The sequence below is a fragment of the Acanthochromis polyacanthus genome, chromosome 17, assembly GCF_021347895.1.
Source record: "Acanthochromis polyacanthus isolate Apoly-LR-REF ecotype Palm Island chromosome 17, KAUST_Apoly_ChrSc, whole genome shotgun sequence".
In the NCBI taxonomy this organism is placed as follows: domain Eukaryota; kingdom Metazoa; phylum Chordata; class Actinopteri; family Pomacentridae; genus Acanthochromis; species Acanthochromis polyacanthus.
Window position 1 is genome coordinate 27,789,531 of NC_067129.1, and position 24,651 is coordinate 27,814,181.

General features: G+C 40.1%; 4 protein-coding genes and 2 long non-coding RNA genes across 7 annotated transcripts in view; 2 read left to right on the plus strand and 4 right to left on the minus strand.

Moving 5' to 3' along the window:
- LOC110971967 (histone H2B-like) overlaps positions 1-9,102 on the minus strand; it is a 106,787-nt gene extending 97,685 nt beyond the window's left edge. The window contains exon 1 of one of the 2 annotated variants that reach the window (XR_007937303.1): positions 8,927-9,095. Coding sequence is in view for 1 of the 2 variants with exons in the window: in XM_051938045.1 (XP_051794005.1) it covers positions 8,690-9,064 (375 nt within the window). In the remaining variant the exon portion in view is untranslated. Of the gene's footprint in view, positions 1-7,993 lie in introns of those variants that run through there. The other variant, XM_051938045.1, reaches the window with a different exon arrangement.
- On the minus strand, positions 6,716-7,599 carry LOC127530677 (histone H2B-like). Its single transcript, XM_051938048.1, has one exon. The coding sequence runs from the start codon at positions 7,561-7,563 to the stop codon at positions 7,192-7,194; it is 372 nt and encodes a 123-aa protein (XP_051794008.1). The 5' UTR covers positions 7,564-7,599; the 3' UTR covers positions 6,716-7,191.
- A 965-nt stretch (positions 9,103-10,067) lies between the features above and the next one.
- On the minus strand, positions 10,068-12,397 carry LOC127530681 (histone H2A-like). Its single transcript, XM_051938055.1, has 2 exons — positions 12,140-12,397; positions 10,068-10,431 (listed from the first exon to the last, which is right to left on the minus strand). The coding sequence occupies exons 1-2, from the start codon at positions 12,284-12,286 to the stop codon at positions 10,168-10,170; spliced, it is 411 nt and encodes a 136-aa protein (XP_051794015.1). The 5' UTR covers positions 12,287-12,397; the 3' UTR covers positions 10,068-10,167.
- Positions 12,398-14,050: 1,653 nt separating this feature from the next.
- On the minus strand, positions 14,051-14,622 carry LOC127530672 (histone H3). The gene has a single exon (XM_051938040.1). It carries the CDS (start codon positions 14,572-14,574, stop codon positions 14,164-14,166), a length of 411 nt encoding a protein of 136 aa, XP_051794000.1. The 5' UTR covers positions 14,575-14,622; the 3' UTR covers positions 14,051-14,163.
- Positions 14,623-18,354: 3,732 nt separating this feature from the next.
- Positions 18,355-19,450, plus strand: LOC127530702 (uncharacterized). The gene is made up of 2 exons (XR_007937385.1): positions 18,355-18,946; positions 19,030-19,450. It is a non-coding gene; the product is annotated as an uncharacterized LOC127530702 (long non-coding RNA).
- A 1,794-nt stretch (positions 19,451-21,244) lies between these two features.
- LOC127530703 (uncharacterized) lies at positions 21,245-22,707 on the plus strand. Its single transcript, XR_007937386.1, has 2 exons — positions 21,245-22,299; positions 22,459-22,707. It is a non-coding gene; the product is annotated as an uncharacterized LOC127530703 (long non-coding RNA).
- Positions 22,708-24,651: the final 1,944 nt, after the last annotated feature.

Here is a 24,651-nt window from a genome sequence, read left to right on the forward strand (position 1 = left end):
ATTTAAAAAAATGTGTTGGCCTTTTAGTGCCTCCTTGTGTATGTGCAGAGTGCACAACATTTATGTATTGCCTGGCCAATGTGGCTATATAATAAAAATAAAATTATTTTGTCTGTTGATACAGATACAAAACCTGCTACTTCTCAGCAGAAGTAAAGGATGAAGTGAAAAGGGTGCTTCTGAACATGCTGGACACCAGTGCCAGCAGACCCACACCTGATCAGCCTTCTGTGGAACTTGCAGCCAAAAGGACAAGTCTACTGCTTTCCGTGCATGATGAGATACTGAAGGAGGTTGCTAGCAATGAGGAAGAGCAACTGCTGTGCAGCCCTTCATCTGTGCAGTTACATCGTTACCTGTCCGAGTCGCCCATCAGGAGATCTGAAGATGAAACTGTAAATGATGTACTGAAATACTGGCATGAAAACAAAACACACTACCCTGCACTTGCCCCACTTGCCCAAGCCTACCTCTCTGCTCCATGTACAAGCATCGATAGTGAGCGCTTGTTTAGCTTGGCTAGTAATGTCATAGATGAAAAAAGAAACAGGCTTTCTGGTGAGAAGGCAGAGATGCTTCTGTTTGTGAAGAAGAACCTGCCATTGATGGTTAAGTGATTTCATGGAGTACTTTGTTCACAACCTAAAGCAACCTGTTTTGTATTGTCTTTTTATCCCATATTATGATGCACTTCTTTTATTTAGAGATTTCAGGAGAGGCCAAAGGTCTGAAATGTGGTGCAATTTACTTTGAGGACCAGTTTTCATTTTCAAGTACATACAGTGCACTTTATATTTTGTTTGTGTTAGTATTTTAGTTTTATCTTATATTATATGCTGCACTTTTTATTTTGAAATATTAAAAGAGGTGGTGCAATTTACTTTGATCACCAGCTTTAATTTTCAAGTACACCGATTTCATTGCACTTTATTTTTTTTAGATGGGGTTAAAGTTTTCTTTTGTAATAACTACTGCTGCTTGTGTTGAGGTGTTGAAAGCCTGAAATATATTGACTGTGATGTGACATTGAAAGTCAACTATTCCAGTGTTTCTCAAATTGGGGTACAAGTACCCCTTGGGGTACCCAGAGGTACTGGAGGGGTAGTAAATAAATTACATTGTACCAGGCAAATGCTGGGATGTTTTTGAATGTTGTTTGAATATAAGTTAATTATTGACCTGTAAACTGGACTGAATGTTATGGTCAGTGTTGAAAATAAATCTGCTCAGGAGGCACTGTTGAAGGTTTTATTCTTGAAAAGGAGGGTTATGATAGCATATAGCCTATCATTAGTTGTGGTTTTTTAATTGTAGTTATATAAGAAAAATGTTGTCTGGTAGAGGGGTACTTGTATTAAATTTGGGAAAGGCTACTCAAGCCAAACAAATATGGTGTCTATTATATGATTATAATTATTTCTCAGATAGAAAATCGGTATCGGAAAAACCGGTTTTGGCAGGTCAGACCTCCTTTAAAACCGGAAATCGGTATCGGCCAAGAATTTTGCAATCGGTGCATCTCTAGTAATATGTATTTGTTTAAAATACATCAGTGTTAAAAATACTATTGTTATCGAAACTATTAAAACATAAATTGCCTATATCACACTTGTTTTGTAAAATGATAGAGTGATTAAGATTTATAAATAATTAATGAAACTGTTATTCCACACAAGAAAAGTTTGCAGCTGAACTTATGCATATTTATATGTGATTCTGCTGCTATCATTGTTATCATTATTATTATTATTTTTGTTTATTGCGTTTGAAAAACTGTCAGATGCTAACAATGAAGAAATGGACAATGAATGCATGGTAAACAATAATTGTAATGAGGGGTAGGCGCTTATAAGCGATCTCGCTTCGGCCTACTCCTTTTGAGCATATTACCTCAATGTAAGAGAACAGTACTGTGCTAACGAAATGTTAATTGCTCAAATAAATGAAATGAAATGAAAAATGAAAAGATGAAATGAATGTTAATAAACTCCTCCTCCACAGCAGCCGACATGTTCTATAAATTCTGATTTAAACTCTTTAGTTTAATTTATTCTTTATTAATATTTGACATGTTTTAATTTATTAGTTCAAACATTTAAATCCTTCATTTTCTTAAAGACATTTAATCACACAATGGAAATCTTCTTGACTCGCGGAAAACAAGATAAAGAAATAAAGAAAATGAGCATGTCTAGAATATGTCTATTTAAACACACTAATATAATTTTAGATTATTATTCTGCAGTCAAAAAATGATGAGAAATGTCATCAAATGTGAATTACAGTTTGTCAAACCAACATCCAAACATCTCAATATTAACTTCTTAGAATAAATAAATAAATCCTGTTATATATTGATATCTCCATTCAGTCCCATCACCACACATCTGTAATCTGGGACTCATTCTTGAAGCAACCTCTGCTTGGAAACAAGACATCTACCACATCACCCAGACCACCTTCTCTCACCCCAACAATATCACACACCTTCACATCTCACTCTCCTTTCCTGCTGCTGAGACCCTCATCCACGCATTCATAGTTCATCTTCAGAAGTCCTCAGTGAACTTCAGTATATCCAAAACTCTGCTGTCCACCTCCTCTCCCACTCCAGTGAACACATCCTCTGAAACCTCCACTGGCTCCCTGTCCCACAACACCTCCAGATCAACGTCCTCCATAACCCTCCATACCTCAGAGACCTGATCCACTGCCACACTTCCTCCCACAGCCTCCGGTCCTCCGATCCAGACCTTCTCATCCCCTGACTCAGAACCTAGCACCCAACCTGGGCAGACAGAACCTTCTACATATCTGCCCCCTGGAACTCCCATGACAGCACCGACCTGACCATCCCTCCTCAGGACCACCTGTTCACAGCTGCTTTTAACACATAATACTAGTTTATTTTTAAGGTGATTTTATGTGCTACTATGTAAAAGCATAATTCAGTGCTTTGATAAAGGGATATAAAAATAAATTGTATGTGTTATATGTTTATTTTACCAGCTCATCAGCACTTCCACCCCCAGGTCCGCAACATTATATTTCTAATAAATACTCCATAGATATAAGTTCCAATATTATATTCTATATAAACGAGCCTGTCCACTGGTTCATTCATTACATATCCCAGTTTTGTAGACTGGCTTTATGTTAAGTTTCGTTTTAGCTTTATTTAGTTTTAGTGGTCTGTATTATGTCCTGATTATTTTAGATGTTCTCTCTGGTTTTATTTTAATTTTAGCTGCCTGGTTCTTTGGTGTGATGTTGTCTCTCTAGTTCACATATGTCAAAGTCAAGGTCTGCGGGCCAGATCCAGCCCGCGAACGAATTATCTCCGGCCCCTGAGATGAAATGGATTATTATTAGAACCGGCCACAGCCGCCCTCTGGTGTTTTGCATGCACCAATACTACATTCCCCACAATGCAACGGTAGCCCGCGAACCAGGCGTAAACTAACCGTGACGTCACCCGTTGGTTTCAACGCCGAGAAAATGAAGCCCGGATTTTGCTACTTCCTGGTCGCCGTTTTGGATTTTTTTGGAGCCAGTGACGTAAAAAGCGTCAAACAGACTGGACCGGAGAGCAACTAGGGGCAGGATTGGCTGAGAACTCTCTTATCCCGCCTACGTTTTACCGCTGAGGCTTCTGTTGCTGTCTATCAAGTATAGCCACGCCCCCTGGCTCCGCCAACTTTAACGATTTATTTAAAATTCAGTATTGATTTATTTTAAGATCGGCCACCTGATCTCTCATTTTGACCATGAAAACTAACGGGGAAAAAATCCTGAGCTGTAGAACATCAGTCTATCAAATTTGATTTTTTCCAAAAATGAATTGGGGTCTATGGAGAAAAAGCTTTTTGGAGCCAACCCTAGCGGACGGCGGGATATTGCAAGTTTTTGACACTTCCGTGTTTGCGTCAATTCTGGAGCCAGATGCTACGTCCACTATATATACAGTCTATGCCGCGAACTCACTGCAGCGCAGCAAGCGGGCTTGTCTTCATTCTTCATCAGCAGTCAGACCAGTAAAAAAATTCAGCTGCCTCCTCCCCAAAAATGGCTAAACGAAAGGTGGACAACAGAGCTCCGAGGTGAAACGTTCTGTGTGAAATAGCGTTTCTGTGTGACATCACGAGCCATCTGAATCTGATGAACCTGCAGCTGCAGGGACGGGGGCGTGTCATCTCTGATATGTACTGTACAGTGAGGGCGTTTCAAACCAAGTTGAGTCTGTGGGAGACGCAGATGCGCATAGAAAACTTGAGCCTCTTTCCCAGCTGCCAGACCATGAAAGAGAAGCTCTCTACCGCTGTGTTCCCAAGTGCACAGTTTGCCGATAAACTCAACATACTTGACGCCGACTTCCGACGCCGATTTGCTGACTTTGAAGCCCAAAAAAGCAGGTTTCCACTGCTCAGCAATCCTTTTGCAGTTAATGTGGAAAGCGCACCACCAAACCTACAAATGGAGTTGATTGAGCTCCAGTGCAATGACACACTGAAGTAAAAATATGAGAGAGTGGGTGCTGCTGAGTTTGCACGTTTCATCCCCGACACAATGCTCCAGCTGCATCCAAGCTGCTCAGACGCTCTCTATGTTTGGCAGCACATACCTGTGTGAAAAACTGTTCTCTTTGATGAAGCTAAACAAAACATCACACAGGAGCCGTCTTAGTGAGAAGCACCTTCACTCAATCCTGAGGATTTCCTCAGCTCAGAGCCTGACCCCGAACTTTGATGAACTTGTACAAAAGATGAGACACCACCAAGTATCAGGCTCAGCCTCAGACAAGTGAGCATCACAGAGCATGAACGTATTTTTATTTTTTAATAAAGTTACATTTTTACATTTGTTTCTACAAGACGTGATTTTTCTTTGAAGGAAGTATTGTTTTGTCTGTGTGCCATAGATTTTTGTATTTGATTTTATTGTATTTTATTTATTTATATTTATTTTTCAGTTAATGGATTCAGAAAATTGCAGATAGGAGCCATGAGAAAGAATACAACTGATTTTATTTATTTATTTTTATTTTCTCATTTTACTATTTGAAAGCAGTAATTGATATGATCATAGAGCAGCACAATATTGCATTTTCAGTTTATAATGCATGCAATTTCATTTATGCATTTAGGTCTTGGTTCAATAGGCTATGTTCAGTCAGTTCAATGTTTTAATAAACACTGAACTGGCCCGGCCCTCGGCTTGTAACAAATTTGTTTTTTTGGATTCCCTTATTTGAGTTTGACATCCCTGCTCCAGTTGATCTGAGTGCTAATCTCGCTAATTTTTCATTTCATTTATGTTTTTTTTTTTTGCTATTTATTTTAACTGACTGCTCTGACTCGTCTCCTCTATCTGTCTTCATTTTCTGTCTTGAATGTTTTAACTGTAAAGCTCTTTGTGAACGCTGTTCTTCAGGCTGCTATAGAAATAAAGTTATTATTATATTATTAGAAGCACGTGGAGGCAGGAACCTCACAGCACAATCACACTCCCAAGTTATTATCACATCATATTCTACTTTATTATATATCAGGTTTTTCTATCTATTGTGTTCACAAACATCAAGTCCCAACAAAGGGAGACCACACCATGACACGTGTTAAACAAGGAAAGTTTATTCATCAACATTATTTATTCATCAGGTCAACATTAGCAGGTCAGAACCCCTGTGGGTAGTTAATCAGAGGCTGCCGTGGCTGACCTGCTGCTCTCGATGCAGACGGCTTCTCGGGTGGTGTTTCCTCACCTGTTCATCTGTACTAAGCCCCATGTTAACTACATATTTCAATGACCGTCACTTCTCTGCATGTTTGCAAGGTGGGTTGGGGTTTGGGTGGTATGAGTGTCCCTTTGTGTCTTCTTCATACTGTGTGGGTTCGGGGGGGGGGACGGGTAGAAAGTGAGGCATCGTTTTTAATCTGTAAAGCACTTTGTATTACTATTTCTTGTATTAAAAGTGCTAATAAAGTTTTGATTTTGTTTTGATTTAGATGAATTTTCATCCATAAAATCCATGTTCACAGCAGCACAACGACAGCCTGATATCAGACACACCTGTCACATGATACTAAAACCAACAGCTCCAAACACCTCCTCTGTGGATTTTATGAACAGAACAGAAGGAAACTAAAACGTGAGCTTTGATGTGGAGCTGCTGTAATGAAACAGTGTGATCACATGAGGGCGACATTCAGCCATTAAACCATCAGGAATCAATACTTACCTCTTGATCAATGATTCCATCCATCCACATTCAAAGCTCACTTTTCGCTCCAGTAGAATAAAGTCTGTGGAAACTAGATGATGAACTGTTTGGCTCCACATATTAAACATATTTAATATTTCGCTAATCTGAATGCTAATATTTAGATCTGTGGCAAATAAAATTCTAAAAACATTTAAACAACAAAATGTGAAAATCTGAATGAGACGAATAAAATAATAAAACTGCTGGATTTAGGAACACCACCTCCCTTTTGCCAGACATCCTGATACAGATTCAGAGTTCAATGAGAGTCTGATCTGCACAAAGTCAGAACTCCGTCTCTCCTGCGGACGTAATAGAAGACAGTTTGAGACAGTCTGAGTGGGCGGAGCCAAACTACTTGAAACCTGTTCAATGTTTGTCTCACCGCTGATATTAACACATATTAATTAATGATGCAGTGGCAGTAATGGACTTTCAATTTGCGGTTTTCCTTTGTGCTCAGTAACATATTTATTTAATTTCAAACATTTTCTTATAAACAATCGACAGTTTACAGCCCACATATAAATGCTGATTCATGGCACCTTTCAATAGTCAGCTGGGTACAAACAGAACACAGACATTCAAAGTCAACAGTTTCCCCCCCCTCTCTCTCCTTGTGGCTGTATCACTTTCAGTCTTCATTAGTGTCATATTTTTATCATCCAGTACAAAAATATTTAATGACCACACACACACACAGAGAGAGAGAGAGAGGGGTAGGAAGATCTGAGTGTTTGCAGGTATGTTGGTGAGAAAATCTGAATTTTCAGAGTTAGCAGGTAATACAGAAGGTCATTCAATTAGTTCTTCCACTGACTGTACGTCAATAAAAATGAAGTTTTGACCGTTAACATGGACCAGCAGCTCTGCAGATGACGTGTGTGGCTCTTAAAAGAGCCGTTGTATTGGTGTTGAGCAGTGAAGCTTTACTTGGAGCTGGTGTACTTGGTGACGGCCTTGGTGCCCTCGGACACGGCGTGCTTGGCCAGCTCACCGGGAAGCAGCAGTCTGACTGCGGTCTGGATCTCCCTGGAGGTGATGGTGGAGCGCTTGTTGTAGTGAGCCAGGCGGGAGGCCTCACCGGCGATCCGCTCGAAGATATCGTTGACGAACGAGTTCATGATGCTCATAGCCTTGGAGGAGATGCCGGTGTCTGGGTGGACCTGTTTCAACACCTTATACACGTAGATGGCGTAGCTCTGCTTCCTGGATCTTTTCCTCTTTCTACCGGTCTTCGTAGCTTTAGACGCCGCCTTCTTGGAGCCCTTCTTGGGCGCTGACTTCGCTGGTTCTGGCATTTTGCTCAAACTTTCGTTTAAACTGTAACTTTCTGCTGCTCTGACCTGTTCTTATAGGCGGCTCATGCAAAACGCACTGCGCTGTTGCTCGAAAATAATTGGCTGGTGTGTTGCAGTGGAACTGCGCATGCGCCCAAGAAAGCAGTCGTTCTGAAAGTGAAACGTCTCTGATCGGATTCTTGCTGCTGAAGGATTGAACATCTGAACACTGAATAAAAACTGAAATAGCCACCAAGAACCTTTCAACGTTTCAGAGTTCTTTACATTACACTAACTTTCAACATTGATTTTATCGAAACTCAGAATCATAAATATTGTTAGAGGCTGCACACAAAGAATCTGATTCAGGTTATCAAAATACTGAAAAACATAAATCAGTAAATAAACATGAACAATGAGATTAAGGATGAATATATTTTTATTATCCAGCTGTCTGTCTGTGTGATTTGCTGACATTAATACAACATAAGTTTTTATGTTAAAATTTGATCTGCAAGGAATCAGAATCCACAAATAAATATGAAATAAATAAATTATTGAAAGTATATACAGAGATAGAAAGTACCACACTTACAAATTCTTTCCAAAAAGATTTACTGAGACATGAAAATAATTACGTCTGTCGAATAAATCCACACCAACAGTCCTGTCCTGATTCCTCGAGCAGTTAATAATTTAACCAAATATAAATAAAAAGAAAAAAATGTTTAACTGCTGTGATCATCTATGGATCAATATAAAGCAGTTTATAGTGAACCTGACATATCTCATATTTGCACTGGTGTGTTACCAAGTTGTGTTTTGTCTTATATTTTACATTGCTCTAGATCTGTATATAGATTTATCTCTGTTTCTTTACTACACTGTTGTTGCACTGCCTGCTCTGTGTCTTCTTAAATTGCGTCCCTGGGGACAGAAAGTTGTCTGATTCTGAGTTTCTGTCTCGTGTTTCCATGAAGTTTGGTTCTCATACAGGTATTACAGAGGCTCAGCGAATTAGTTCTTCCACTGACTGCATGTCAATAAAAAGGAAGCCTCCACACTGTTAATATGTGGACCAGCAGCTCTGCAGATGACGTGTGTGGCTCTTAAAAGAGCCGTTGTGTTTATGTTGAGCAGTGAAGCTTTACTTGGAGCTGGTGTACTTGGTGACGGCTTTGGTGCCCTCGGACACGGCGTGCTTGGCCAGCTCACCGGGAAGCAGCAGTCTGACTGCGGTCTGGATCTCCCTGGAGGTGATGGTGGAGCGCTTGTTGTAATGAGCCAGGCGGGAGGCCTCACCGGCGATCCGCTCGAAGATGTCGTTGACGAACGAGTTCATGATGCCCATGGCCTTGGAGGAGATGCCGGTGTCTGGGTGGACCTGCTTCAGCACCTTGTACACGTAGATGCCGTAGCTCTCTCTCCTGCTCTTTCTCCTCCTCTTGCCGGGCTTTCCAGCGCTCTTCGACGCCGCTTTCTTGGAGCCCTTCTTGGGCGCTGGCTTGGATGGTTCAGGCATGTTTATCTGTCACTGCAGTTATGAATAAAAGAGAAACTAGATAATGACTCATTTTATACAGGCCGCATGCAAATATGGCTGCGCAGTTCCCCGTCTGTGATTGGCTGAGCAGCTCTGCTGTCGGCGCGTACATTAGCAGAAGCAGGAAGAAGACAGGAGACCTCCGACTTCTGCTTCTAAAATCTGAATCAAAAATTACAGTTAATACATGTGTCTCAGTATTCATGTTGTGGGAGGTTGGAGGTTGTTTTAGAACTTTAAGATACATCCATAAAATTCCACTAAATGATCATTTGACCTTGAATAAAACACGTTTATTTTTATGTTGTGTAAAAGCAAGATCTAGAAGCTGCACGTTCTTTTTAATGTTATCTCCTCATATTCATCTGAGAAATGTTCATGTCTTCTGTGGAAATAATTGAATACGAGACTGAAATGATTTTTATTTCTTCTTAGGTTACAGTTTAATATTTCTACAACCTGACAACACAGTGCTTGTTCTGGCAGTGTATTTATGTCTATGACGCAACCTGAAACAAATCAGACTTGCATAAACAGTAACATGTATTTGTTGTTTTATACAAATGTGATTTAAAAAATGTGTTATATATTAATATAAGGACAACTTATTTAAAGAACAAAATAAAAAGCAGATTACCAAAGAAAGGTGTAAATTCAGCATAAATAGAGTCCAGTGAGAATCTGAGGGCACAAAATTAGACTTTATGTCTCAGCTGCAGACCTAAGAGAGGACAGGTGTAGATGTTTATTCTGTACAAGACACACTGTACAGTTGTGACATAAGCGTCAGCTAAAGATAGCAGAAATAACTCAACACAAACAGCTTGAGTCACCCTAAAGTAGTACATGAGAAGATTGTTTTTATCTTCTGCAAAAAAATTATATATAAAATTAAAACACTAATTTATTAATTTTATATCAACAGACTTAGAAAATACTGACTTAGATCATTACAGCTAATTTAAATCCATTAGTGTGACCAGTGATAATATTATTATTGTATCAGTCAGTAGCAGACAGATGCTCATTGGGAGTGTGTGGCTCTGAAAAGAGCCGTTGATTCTCTGCAGGATGTGGATCCTTTACTTGGCTTTTCCGGCCTTCTCGCTCTTCTTGGGCAGCAGCACCGCCTGGATGTTGGGCAGCACGCCGCCCTGAGCGATGGTGACTCCGCCCAGCAGCTTGTTGAGCTCCTCGTCGTTGCGGACAGCCAGCTGCAGGTGACGGGGGATGATGCGGGTCTTCTTGTTGTCGCGGGCAGCGTTTCCAGCCAGCTCCAGGATCTCAGCAGTCAGGTACTCCAGCACAGCCGCCAGGTAGACGGGGGCGCCGGTGTTCAAGATTAACTAGTGATTCGATCAACTGGTGATTTCAGTGTTTCTGAGACAGATGTTTCGTAGGCGTGGCTTTTCAGGACCCCTTACCGACTAACCAGGAAATAAACAATGGAACAACTTCGCTTCTAAAAATGAGATTTCTGCTGTTTTATTCATTTTGGTCCTGACAAAAATATCTGGAAATAAGTCGCGTTCTCATCCTAAGAGTCATGCGCTGTCAGGCAACAAGAAAGTAAACTACCTAACCGCGGCTGGAACTAGTGGAGCTGTGATCACTGTCAAAACCTGTTAAAGCAGCAGACAGGAGACCAGCACACGGTGTGCACGTTATTTAACAAGAAGTTCACCAAGCTGTGTGATAACAGAATGCCGAAGTGTTGCAGTATAACATTAATATATTGATGCAGTATTGGCAGGTTTAGATCACATTGTAGCTACACTGTCTTATTTAAATAACACAAACATCAAAATTTTACTTAAACAGCCCAGCAGTATTTAACGTATTGGATTTGAAATGCAGCAATTTAGCAAAATTCACAGAACATTCATGTTCAAACCAGCAACAGAACTTTGTTGTGGCATACTGCTCTAAACTGACATGTCACTGAGAAAAGACACCGATTCCTTTCAGTATATCACATATACTGGGGCATTAGCTCAGGTGACTGAACAGGAGAGCTATAAACCCGATGCAGCGGCCCGGGATCAACTCCAGCTCACGGCTTTCTGCTGTAGGTTTTCTCCCTACTTTTCCGTCCGTCTCTCTACTTACCTGTCAAATAAAGCTAATAAAAAGGAAAAAAAACATTTATTCACAGCTATTGGTAGTCATAAGTATATATAAGTGTAAAGGTGTTCAGTGAAGAGGCAGTTTTTAGTCTGAGAGGGAATCTGCAGATGGAACTTATGGTAGAACAATTCAGCAAGATGATCTATTTGGTCTGTTTTTATTCATTCTTATTTTATTGTTTCACATCTTGAGTTGTGAGATCTTGTTTGAAACAGCAGCTAGCTATATAGTTCAAAGGTTTGGTAGAATAAATATAATTGTCTCTATTATTGTTCTACGTCTTTAGAAATAAAACAAAATTTAATTTGTGTTCTATAAAGTCAGTCCATTTAATTTACAATGCATTGATTCTATAGAATACAATGTTGATTATAACTTGCAATGCCCCAGTAAAATAAATAAATCCTGAATAACGGGGGAACAATTAGATGAAGCACATCAACATTCCGAAGGCTGGAATGTGAAACCTCTGGTTAGAATGTGGTCAGATGGTTTATATGATGTCACTGTTTTACTTAAAATCTGTTTAAAAGTAGAACAACTCAGATCCAACTGGTTTATCGCAGTAAGCTTTGAAAACGATGTTAGAACTTCTCTTGCTGTTTTTGACTGGCTGAGGCCACAGACTGTCACCAGTTAATCTGATGGAGATCGTCACACTCTACCCCAGCGAAGCGATATTTCCACTCCGTTAGGTGGAAGTCCTCATTAAACCGAGAATTTTACTGGTAGACGGAACAGCCATGAGTCCAAACAGAGCAATAACGACAACGTTAAAGCTGCAACAAGAACATTTCAGAACAGTTTATTGACGTCTGTGTGTTTTGAACAGGCATCAACAGTCACCTATGCTATGTATTGCCGTTCTAACAGCTGTCTTGCTCACTGAATATCACCAGTTGATCGGATCACCAGTTAATCTTGAACACCGGCACCCACACGCTCTGCATAGTTGCCCTTCCTCAGCAGCCTGTGGACACGACCGACCGGGAAATGGAGTCCTGCCCGGGAGGAGCGACTCTTCGGCTTCACTTTGGCTTTGCCGCCTCCAATACCTTTTCCACGTCCAGACATAGCTCAAAGTGAAAGCTTCTTAGTGACATAATAAACTGATGTGTGTCTAAACTGCAGCTTGATATAGATACACGGCTGCTCTCTGATTGGTCAGAGTCAGCGTTCATGTGATCGTCCAATCAGAGGAGAACTGCTGTAGTCAGACACTCCTGAAACATGATTCAACTGTTATTGAACTAACATGAAAACAAAGAGCAGATTCAGGCTGAACTAAACAACAAAGTACACTGGACTAGATTCAACTTTATTCTCACTGAACAGAGTACAAGTGGTGAGACACTGAAATGTAGTTTAGCATCAAATCAGAAGTGTAAAAAAGGAGCAGTAAAGTGCATTATATGGGAGACGCCAGCGTGTCGTCATTTGCTATGGTCACGTGGTACAAGACTGCTACTGGTTGGCAAGAACCGGCAGTAACATAACGGCTTGCTACGAGAACGGTGTCGGGTTTGAAACAAATACATAAAGTTATCGCTTTTCATGAATGAAATGTCACATGTATTTACCACAATGGTAATATCGTGTGTAGTTGTTGGTTGTACGAAGCGTTTTGAGAAGGGATCGGGCTTGGAATTTCACCGAATACCGATGTCAGGAGAGAGAAGATGGCGGTGGCTTCAGCCATCAACAGGAAAAATTGTACCCCAGTAAGCAGCAGAGATCGTGTTTGTGGCTCCCACTTTTCTTCAGGTAAACTATTCAACAGTTTAGCATGTTTAGTATGTCCAACTTTGAGCTTATTTACCAAAAGATATTGATTTAGTGTCGCATCCTTCGCATGAAGCGATCTCTACACTTTCGGTTTGGTTCAGTGTTGTCATGTGTTACCGATCGATTTTTAGGCGATGAAAGTATACTAAAGTCGAATGAAGTATATTCAATAACATCTCCTTAAGCCAGCAGCCTCCTATCTGTAACCACATTTGTTTCTGTATGCGTCTAGCGATCGTTTTTTTAGAATTAAAAAATGCTGTGGGTCTGTTACTGTTACATAGAAGCCATACTGCAGACAAAAAATACAGCAACTTCTTGACGTTTCTTTGACATCTTGTTGAAGATTAACAGAAGATATACTATTTTTAATTCATAATTATATATTTTTGGGTGGGTGAACTGCCCAGCGGTGTCAATCAAGTAAAAATAAATGTCGGTGAAGGAAATGCCCGGCCACAATGAAGGATCGTCAACCCACACAGTCTTCAAATTGTAGGGATCTGGCAAGGTTTTACCGTTTCCCTGATATCTCAGCTTACTCACGTATATTTGTCGGGCCTCAGGTGATAAGGATTGAGCATAATCGGACAATTTCATGGAAGGATAGTTCGCATCAGCCATTGTTCCTCTGGTTCCTTTTGCCAACCAGCGCGGTAATCACGTGACTTCGTGACGTCACTGTTTGTAAACACTGGCGTCTCCCATACAGAATAAACAGTATGGACAGAGTGCAATCAGCACAGGAAGGAAATTAATATATATATACATAAACAATATATATATATATATATATATATATATATCGATTAAAATATTTTATATTGTATTTGATGTAAATGTCCAGGATAAACAACGTTATAAAAAGTGTAAAGAGTACTAATGCTGTGAGATATAGGCAGAATGAACACATGATGCACAGTAAGAATATAAAGAGTGAAAATGTGATGAGATGCAGTTTCTACACAGAATGAATTTCAGGGTCAACATGACTGTAAAGGTGGAAGGTGAGGACTAAAATATTGCACCTCATATGTTATCACAGTCTCAGAGCTAGATGAAAATAAGCTATTATTATTATGTACCATATTGGACGTAGAACTCCTTTAATGAAAATGTGTGGCTCTTAAAAGAGCCGTGGTGTGTGAGGTAAAGTGTGTTTGAGTCTAAGCTCTCTCTCCACGGATGCGGCGGGCCAGCTGGATGTCTTTGGGCATGATGGTGACCCTCTTGGCGTGGATGGCGCACAGGTTGGTGTCCTCGAACAGGCCGACCAGGTAAGCCTCGCTGGCCTCCTGCAGAGCCATGACGGCCGAGCTCTGGAAGCGCAGGTCGGTCTTGAAGTCCTGAGCGATCTCTCTGACGAGGCGCTGGAAGGGCAGCTTGCGGATGAGCAGCTCCGTGGATTTCTGGTAGCGACGGATCTCTCTCAGAGCCACGGTACCGGGCCGGTAACGGTGAGGCTTCTTGACGCCGCCGGTGGCTGGGGCGCTCTTCCGGGCAGCCTTGGTGGCCAGCTGCTTCCTGGGAGCTTTTCCTCCGGTGGATTTCCGGGCGGTCTGCTTGGTTCTGGCCATTCTACTTCCTCTGTTCTCTCTGCTCCGATAGAAAAACTACAAGTGGAGGTTGAGCGGCAACAGTGAGCTTATAAGGAGAGCAGCGGAGCAGCGGCAGCTCCGATTGGTCCGGAGAGGAGAGCAGGCAGCTCTGATTGGTCCGGAGAGGAGAGCAGGCAGCTCTGATTGGTCCAGAGCGGTGGAGAGCGAACGCTGCCTGACTATTCGAATTTCTTCAACTGTTGCTTTTTTACCGCCTAACGTCCTGCTGCTGAAACGTATTTTGTCGAACAAAACGCAGAGTTGCAGTGAGGAAACAGTTCCACATAAAATATTACAAAGTAAAAAAGCACATCAAATGGCTTGGAGCAGCGAGTTAATTTAGGACAACTGAGCTTCGGATACTCAAAAACAGGAAACAAGATTACAAAGTGAAAATTAATCATCAAGTAAAAGAAGCTTCAGAGTAATGATTTATTCTGTACAGGATTATTAACCAGGACTGAGCTCTCTGTCATGTGTGACCCTGAGGAGGACCCATAAGTCAGGCTGTCAGAGTCATCTTAGTCCAGGTTCCACATTCAGGCCAATTTGATCTCAAGTGGGCCTGAACAGTAAAATCACAGCATAACAACCTATAAATATTTAGTATTTTACTTTAAAAAAGACAACAAAATAACAAAAAACGAGACAAAATGTTCCAAAAATGAGACATAACGACAACAACGACAAACAAAACCAAACAAAGCAAAAAGACAAAAATGAGGCAACAAGGAAACACAAAGCGACAAAGACGTGAGACAAACGATAAAAGTCAGACAAAAAAAGATAACAAAACAACAAAAATTAGACAAAATATAAAAATAACACACAAAATGACAAAACAGCAGTGAACAATCTGCTATTTTACTTTCTGATCCAAGCAACTTGACATGGTCTAGAAATGATTTTAAATTTATAGTTTTACTAATTTACAATCTGCAGTTAATGTCTTCTCTGTAATGTTTACACTTTGAGGGCCGGATTGGACCCTCTGGAGCAGTGGTTCCCAACCTTTTTTGTCTTGTGTACCCCTGAGCCTGTCAAACCATGAACCTCACTCATACGTGTTGGTGATTCTTTTAAAGTAGAACATAACAACAATAGTTATTAATAGAAAATAAATTTTGTTTTATCTCCTTAATCTGAACATTAAATCTCAGGCATTTTCTTTTTTTTTAACTGAAATTAAAGATAAACATAAATAATAGCCTTGAAAATAAATAAGTAATATAAAAGTAATAAACAAATAATCAAAATAATCAACCTGTCTTTGTTATGTATAACTCTTGTAACATTACAACAGCAAATGCCTCTGAAAACACGCATTTAAATTTTAAAAATCAGTAACAAAAAACTCTAACAAAAAATATTCAGACCCACTACAGCAGTTTTATTTCCTTTTCATCAGTCATCTGAGCTTTACTGACAGACTTGAGTGCGCTTGTCTTTCATAAGCTTTGATAGTTCTGGGTCCAGTGTGGAAACAGCCGTTACCAGGCTATTCTCCACATCCAGTCTGTTCCTCTGCTTGTTTTTGATGCATGTCAAAGGTGAGAAGATCACCTCACACATGTAAGTAGAACCAAAAGGCAAACGTTCAATCAGTGCACACTTTCCCAGTTCAGGATATTCCTTCTCTACCTTACACCAAAACTCAGTCAATGTCTTCTCAGCATATGCCATTTTCAGCCCACTGTCAGATGATAAATCCATCACATACTCCTGCAGCCTTGCAGGAAGGCTGTTGCTGCTCTCACTCACAATAAATGGGTTCCTCACCCAATCCAGTCTTTGTGACTTTTCTTCACTGTCCTGAAAATACTGGCTGAAATCAGTGCTGAGTTTGGACAGATGTGCTTGCACCAGTTTTACCACTGGACCCCTGGCAACAACAGTGGTGGCAAGATGAGCACTGAGTAGTGGGAAGGTTGTTGCTAGAGGTACGGACCCGTACCCATAGCCTGTGGACTACGGATACGACACTTGCCATTTGCCAATCAGATACGCGAGATCTGGTCACGTGACTCCCAGTAGACGCTAGCGGTACGGACCCGTGGAAAGTGCCGTATCCGTAGGCCACAGGCTACGGGTACGGGTCCGTATCTGTAGACACTACCTAGTGGGAAACAGCTCACGTCTCCCTCATCATGTTTCCTCTCCCATAGCGTGAGCTTTTTTGTGAATCCCTTAACTTTGTCATACATTTTCAGGATGTGTGACTCCTTCCCCTGAAGTGATAGGTTGAGCTCACTGAGTTTAGTAAACACATCAGCAAGATATGCCAGGCATGCCAACACCTGGGGCCTATTTCACGAAGCAGGTTTAGTGAAAACTCTGAGTTTCTTAACCCTGAAATGAGGGAAACTCAGAGTTTTCCATTTCACGAAGCAAGGTAACTTAACCCTGAGACAGAGGGGTAACTCTCGCCTGTTTCACAAAGAGGGGTAACTTAAAGCTCGTGTCCGGAGTTTCCGTTTGTTTTCAATTTATGTATCATTTTTTAACAAAGCTTAAATGTGTTAGTCTAGTTTGATACTATAATATAATGTTAGTATGACGCGATATGAAAATTTATTCCTGAGCTCCGCCTTCCTCTCATAGACCCCCATGTTATTCCAAAAAGCGCCGGTCGCTGCCGACCAATCAAGTTCGAGCTTCAGCTTTGTCATGCTGTCAATCAACGGTTACGCGCACAGCAAGCAAGCCCATGCAGAGGTGGGCGAGCTACGCACTACGCAACCGCGCACACATTTGTTTTGCTTGTGGAGGAGAGAGCATCAGGGATCAGCAACTTCCAGAAAAGTTACCAATCCCACGGCTTGTCAGGCCAAGAGACTGCAGGACGTTTTTTGGCTCGGGGTGCTCGCGTCGCTCCCCGACCACGGCCTCCATAGCCCGCCTGACGGCTTCGTTTAGATGCCCGACCTCTGGAGGAAGATGTTGGGGCGTCTGGGACATACTCTTCATCAGAGGAGTCATGCAATTCTGAACTCTAAATAGAAATAAATAAACAATGTAACACATATACACGCGTAAATGCACTAAGTTTGATAAACAACGTCATCCAGAGGGATACACGAGTGTAATCACATATTGAAACTTTACTCGTTCGTCCTAGCAGATTCATGTTATTTTGGTATTAGGACAAGTTAGACTCAATACAGAATTCTAACGTAATTCCTTTATTATTTACTAAATGTACTAAATGTAGAAGAGTGGAAAACGGCAAAACAGGCGAGATGCTGCAGCACTCCGGGCACTTCTCTCATGTACTGCGCATGTGCACAAATAAAGGGGCGAAATCAGAGGGAGGGACCAACAGTGTTTTGGGAGACGCTGAGATTCAAACTCCGGAGACGAGCTTTAAACTCTCGGTCAGTTACCGCAGTAACAGACTCTATGACTCTAACCTGGTCACCAGCAGGTTTATCTGAGAAAACCTCCAGTTTCTCTCTGTCTCCGCCCTCTTTCAGCCACACGCTGTTTCATTTCCTCATTCATTCAGTCAGTAAGTGAGCGAGTTTTGGCGTAGAACAGCTTTTATTAACGATCCAGTGGATAAAGGAGCAGCATTACTGCTCAGATAATTAAATATTCGTCGGTAGATTGTTATCAGACCGAGCATAAATGTTCTCGCATTTCCGGACAATTATCGGTTTGAGCGGTACCGTTTCGTAATCGTTTCAAGTCCATAATCTACATAAACAACCTAATCCGTCCTTACATTTACATTACCAACCAGTCATGCTCTCACATCCAGCAGATATTGTGTGTTGCGCTGCGGTTCTTTGCAAATGGAAGTTTTTATATGATGTCAGAGATGCAGAGTAAGACAACTGTATGGAGGACAGTCAGAAAAGTTTTCCTGATCCTGAAACGGCTTTTACTCATCATTGTGGTTTTCCTGGACATAAACCTGTCAGAACATCAAGGAGGAGTTCCACAGGATTGCAGGTGAATGATGTAGAGATCTGTTAAATTCATTTTAAATCATATTCTGTTCATGACATTGTGCTGCAGCCTCAGACTGGGATCAGTCATTTTAATTTCTTTTAGGATTTCCCAGTGTGATTGGCTGCATAGATGCACACACATCCCCATCACAGCTCCCTCACATCATGAACAGGAAGTCCATTCACAGCATAAATGTGCAGGTAGGCTACAGGTAGACTGACTACTGTTTCTAAATGTTAAAGACTGCATCATAGTTCAACATCTGTCATTCTCTGCACTGTCCAGATCATATGTGATGCTGCATACATCATTTCTAATGTGGAGGCCACGTGGTCTGGGTCTGTTCATGACTCCAGGATTTATGGAGAGTCTAACCTGAGCAACAGACTGCAGCGTGGTCAGCAGCATAAAGATTTTCACAATAGAATTCTCTTGTCTCCCTCCTTTAATATGCTCTGATGTATCCTCTATACATTACAGGAGAGTTTGATGGCCTTCTGCTGGGTGACAGGGGTTACCATGACAACCCAGGCTGATGACCTCATACCCTGACCCTGAACCAGGCCCCCAACAGAACTTCAACCGGACTCACTGCAGGACCAGAGCCCGGGTGGAGATGACCATAGGCCTGCTGAAAGCCCGTTTCCAGAGCCTACGTCTCCTCAGGGTGACCCCTGAGAGGGCCTGTGATATTACTGTGGCATGTGTTGTTCTTCATAATATTACCACTATTAGAGGAGAGCAACACCCTACCCTACAAACTGAAGACCCAGATGATGAGCCCATCCACCTGCAGCTATCCAGGACAGCAGAGCAGTCAGAGACACCGTATGCAATAATCACTTTAGAGTTTAAGTCTCCATCATCACCACCACAGCAAATAAAGACATGATACACATTTCATTTGCTCTTCTTTATTTCCTACAAATAAAAGATAGTTCAGTTCATGTTCCAGTAGTTAACATAATTCACCTGTGACCATCACCACCTCTAACTTGTGCTCCACTATTTCAGTTTCCAGATCTGCCCTCCTAATCTGTTTTTTTTTTTTTTTTTCTCAGCAAATGCAGTTTGTAAATCTGTTTTACTGATAACTGGGAATACACAGAGGACATTAAATTATACAGTTGCACATGAATTCCACAGAATGAAGCTCTGGTGTTTCCTGAACATCCATCTCACTGTGTCAGTCTGTGCAGTGGAAGCTGAGGAACCATCCTGCTGCTGTCCAGCCATGCTCTGTTAAAAAGGATGAGAATGTGCAACACTTCAGTGTAGGCTAAATGTCACACTCTATATTCCACCCAGAATGTGAATGAGAAGAGAACTATCAGTAACATAGCTCTGTATGCCTTTCTGGATCCCCCTCTGTAAAGGCAGCAGACACAGTTTCATCCTCTTCATCCTAGATCAGTGACATGTTTCAGTAAACTTAAACTACCATTTGGAGAAATCTGTGGAGTGTTGCCTACTTACAGTTACAAGGTCTGTTGTGGTGTGAAGGAGCCAAAAGACAAAAAAAAAAGACACAAAAGAGAACTAAATAATCATATATATATATATATATATGGCATGCCGTTTAGGAAATTATATATATAATGAAAGTTGATATATATATAATGAAAGTTGATATATATATATATATATATCGACTTTCATTATATATATATCCAATCTTTTTTTCCTACCGAGCCCCGGAAGGGACATGTCCGTATGGCGAAGCGACAATGAAGGACACTCACCCGGACGAGAATTTTATTGAGTTTTATTTTGAAATCGGCCTGAAATACACAGACATTCAAGCAGTGCGATGCGCTAAGAGTCTGCCATGTCGACCAGCGATCCTGATAATGGTAAGTTTTATTTCTCCAACATCCTGCTGTTATCCTACTATGAATACGCTAGCTACAACAGTCCCACATCAGTATTATGAACGTTCCGCCAGCTAACGCGGTCCGGACACCGGATCACTGATCAGAGGTTGGCGTTGAACTATGGGAGACGCCAGTGTTTACAAACAGTGACGTCACGAAGTCATGTGATTACCGCGCTGGTTGGCAAGAGAAACCAGAGGAACAATGGCTGATGTGAACTATCCTTCCATGAAATTGTCCGATTATGCTCAATCCTTATCACCTGAGGCCCGACAAATATACGTGAGTAAGCTGAGATATCAGGGAAACGGTAAAACCTTGCCAGATCCCTACAATTTGAAGACTGGGTGGGTTGACGATCCTTCATTGTGGCCGGACATTTCCTTCACCGACATTTATTTTTACTTGATTGACACCGCTGGGCAGTTCACCCACCCAAAAATATATAATTATGAATTAAAAATAATATATCTTCTGTTAATCTTCAACAAGATGTCAAAGAAACGTCAAGAAGTTGCTGTATTTTTGTCTGCAGTATGGCTTCTATGTAACAGTAACAGACCCACAGCATTTTTTAATTCTAAAAAACGATCGCTAGACGCATACAGAAACAAATGTGGTTACAAATATGAGGCTGCTGGCTTAAGGAGATGTTATTGAATATGCTTCATTTGACTTTAGTATACTTTCATCGCCTAAAAAGCGATCGGTAACACATGACAACACTGAACCAAACCGAAAGTGTAGAGATCGCTTCACGCAAAGGATGCGACACTAAATCAGTATCTTTTGGTAAACAAGCTCAAAGTTGGACATACTAAACATGCTAAACTGTTGAATAGTTTACCTGAAGAAAAGTGGGAGCCACAAACACGATCTCTGCTGCTTTCCTGTTGATGGCTGAAGCCACCGCCATCTTCTCTCTCCTGACATCGGTATTCAGTGAAATTCCAAGCCTGATCCCTTCTCAAAACGCTTCGTACAACCAACAACTACACACGATATTACCATTGTGGTAAATACATGTGACATTTCATTCATGAAAAGCGATAACTTTACGTATTTGTTTCAAACCCGATACCGTTCTCGTAGCAAGCCGTTATGTTACTGCCGGTTCTTGCCAACCAGCAGCGGTCTTGTACCACGTGACCATAGCTAATGACGACACGCTGGCGTCTCCCATTGTTTGCCAGCCAGTTAGCCGCTGGTAAGCTAACAAGCTATGAAACAACTCCTTATAAACCGGAGGAAAGCAGCAGCAATATTTCAGTCCAAGACCTGTATTCAGAACCTCCCACGCTGTTACACAATGACCCATTAATCATATTACTGAACTATATGGTTATCATTGAAATTTCCCTTGAAGAACCAGTGAACTCTTTGCGAACACATTTTAATTTATGTGTTGATTATGTTTCGTATCAGTAATACAAGTCTAAAAAACTGATTCAAATGATCAAGTTAACACAATGAAGTAAAGAGTACTGGTAATCTGCAGCTATTTTCATAATTTCAAGGTGAAATTCTGATGTGTGATTTTCTAGCTTTGCAGATGTGGAAATCCAATGCACTGATTTCTTATACACAGATGCTTTTGGTGTTTTTTGTTGTAAAATAAAACAAGGCATTTATCACTGTTGGAAATGATTACAGGTATTATTTGTAACACTTTCTAACATTGTATGGACAAAGCAATAAATCAGTTAATGGATAAAATCATTTGTATTACAGATGCTATCAACAGCATGTCTTGTTCATTTTATTTAGTTGTCGGCCTTGGATGATGAGGTCCAGTTACCAGGAGCACTAGTCTGCAGCTTGCTGGTTCCGTCCTGCAGCTCCTCCACGCCGTCCTCCTCTCTACAGACCAAATCAAGTAAGATCTGTTTAGACTATGCAGACATCAACATGATCAGTATGTTATCTTTTGACCCATCCTAAAATCACAAAATAGAACATTTACTTTAAGTTAACTGTGTTTATGAAAATAGAAAATAATTACTGACAACTAGTACTTTTTGGTGCTTTTATGCAGGAAAAGGGAACCAGGAAGCTGCTGTGGATCCTCTGCAGTATCTGGACAGGTCAGAGGAACGGTTCTTGGAACAGATCGGAAGACACCAAGACGTGACCTCTGCCATGCTCCAGAACATCCAGAAGATGAATGAAAACCTTGGTTGCACTGATGGGACGCATGGTGTCGGTGCTGGAGCAACTGTCCCAGAATTAAACTGCATTGTTGACGATTGGCTTTTCTAGAAAATAAATCTTTTTTAGTACTTCACCTGTTTTGTATTTTACTCATGCACTTTGGGTGAATAAACAGAAATTTGTGATGAGAGATGCAAATTTTGTCTATAATCTACAGAGACTTTATTCAGTGTTCAGTGCACACTTTTGTTACACACATTTTGACAGATAAGCAGTTGTGCTTTTCAAGCAGATTTTAGTCAGAAACATCAGTAGCATATATTGTTGTTTTTTACTGTTACACCAATCTAGGTAGATAAACTGCACTACTGCAGCAGACATATTATTGAAATGTGCTTCTATTATGTGTCTACATACACTGCTCACAAATAGTTATTCAACTTTTGGGTGAAATTGATGGAAAATATAAAAAGTGCATGCTGTAGTGATATATCATAAAAGTAGGGTATTTAACTAGAAACATGCAATAGTGATTTCCTCATCTCAAAAAAATTATTGAATCAAAAGCTAACAACAGTGGAGGTTATGTCACAATAAAAATGTCTCAGTTTGGACAGAACAGCAGCCTTCAGCTGAAATCCAGTACAATTGTGTCCCACCAGTGGCGTGATCATGGATGTGTCCAGGCAGCAGCTGACCTCTGCCTCGTAATTAGCCTTAAGACCAGCTATAAAGATAAACATAGATATTATCATTATCATCAACATATGGTGCATGTGTTTAACCTTTAAGCTATGTAGGGATGCAAATGTAGTCAAATCTAAGTAGCTAAGCTAATGCTAACACGTTCAGTGTTCAGAATCAAAACATCTCTAAAAATTACCTGTTTTCTCAAACGTAGTCGCCGTTCCCTGTGACAACCATGAAGACAGATAATCACAGAAGAGCTCATCTGAAGAGCAAATGTCCAATAAGGTTCCTGTTTTTGTTTGCCATGTCCTTCCAGGGCTCAGTAGGAAAAAGTCTGAATATATGGAATGAAACTTTGAATATATGGAATGAAAATCTGAACATTCTATATTCCAACTTTCATTATATATATATATCAACTTTCATTATATATATATATCAATTTTCATTATATATATATCAACTTTCATTATATATATATCGACTTTCATTATATATATATCAACTTTCATTATATATATATATCAATTTTCATTATATATATATCAACTTTCATTATATATATATCGACTTTCATTATATATATATCAACTTTCATTATATATATATATCAATTTTCATTATATATATATCAATTTTCATTATATATATATCGACTTTCATTATATATATATCAACTTTCATTATATATATATATCAATTTTCATTATATATATATCAACTTTCATTATATATATATATCAATTTTCATTATATATATATCAACTTTCATTATATATATATCGACTTTCATTATATATATATATCAACTTTCATTATATATATATATCAATTTTCATTATATATATATCAACTTTCATTATATATATATCGACTTTCATTATATATATATATCAACTTTCATTATATATATATATCAACTTTCATTATATATATATCAACTTTCATTATATATATATCGACTTTCATTATATATATATATCAACTTTCATTATATATATATATCAACTTTCATTATATATATATCAAGTTTCATTATATATATATCGACTTTCGTTATATATATAATTTCCTAAACGGCATGCCATATATATATATATATATATATATATACATATATATCGGGGTTCCATTGATGCTGTCTTTTCAGAGTTGCGGTGCACTCGCTTAACTCCGAGTTGATTAAACCAACTCAAATCAACCGTTGTGAAACTGAAAACTCAGAGTTTTCTATCTTAGAGTAGATCAACTGAGAGTGGCGGAAGGAACTCAGAGTTTGTAAAACCTGCTTCGTGAAACAGACCCCTTATCTGTGGTTCTGATTCAGGAGCTTCTGTGTTTTGATGGTTTCTCTGAAGGGCCAGCAGAAGACGACGTTGTGACGTGA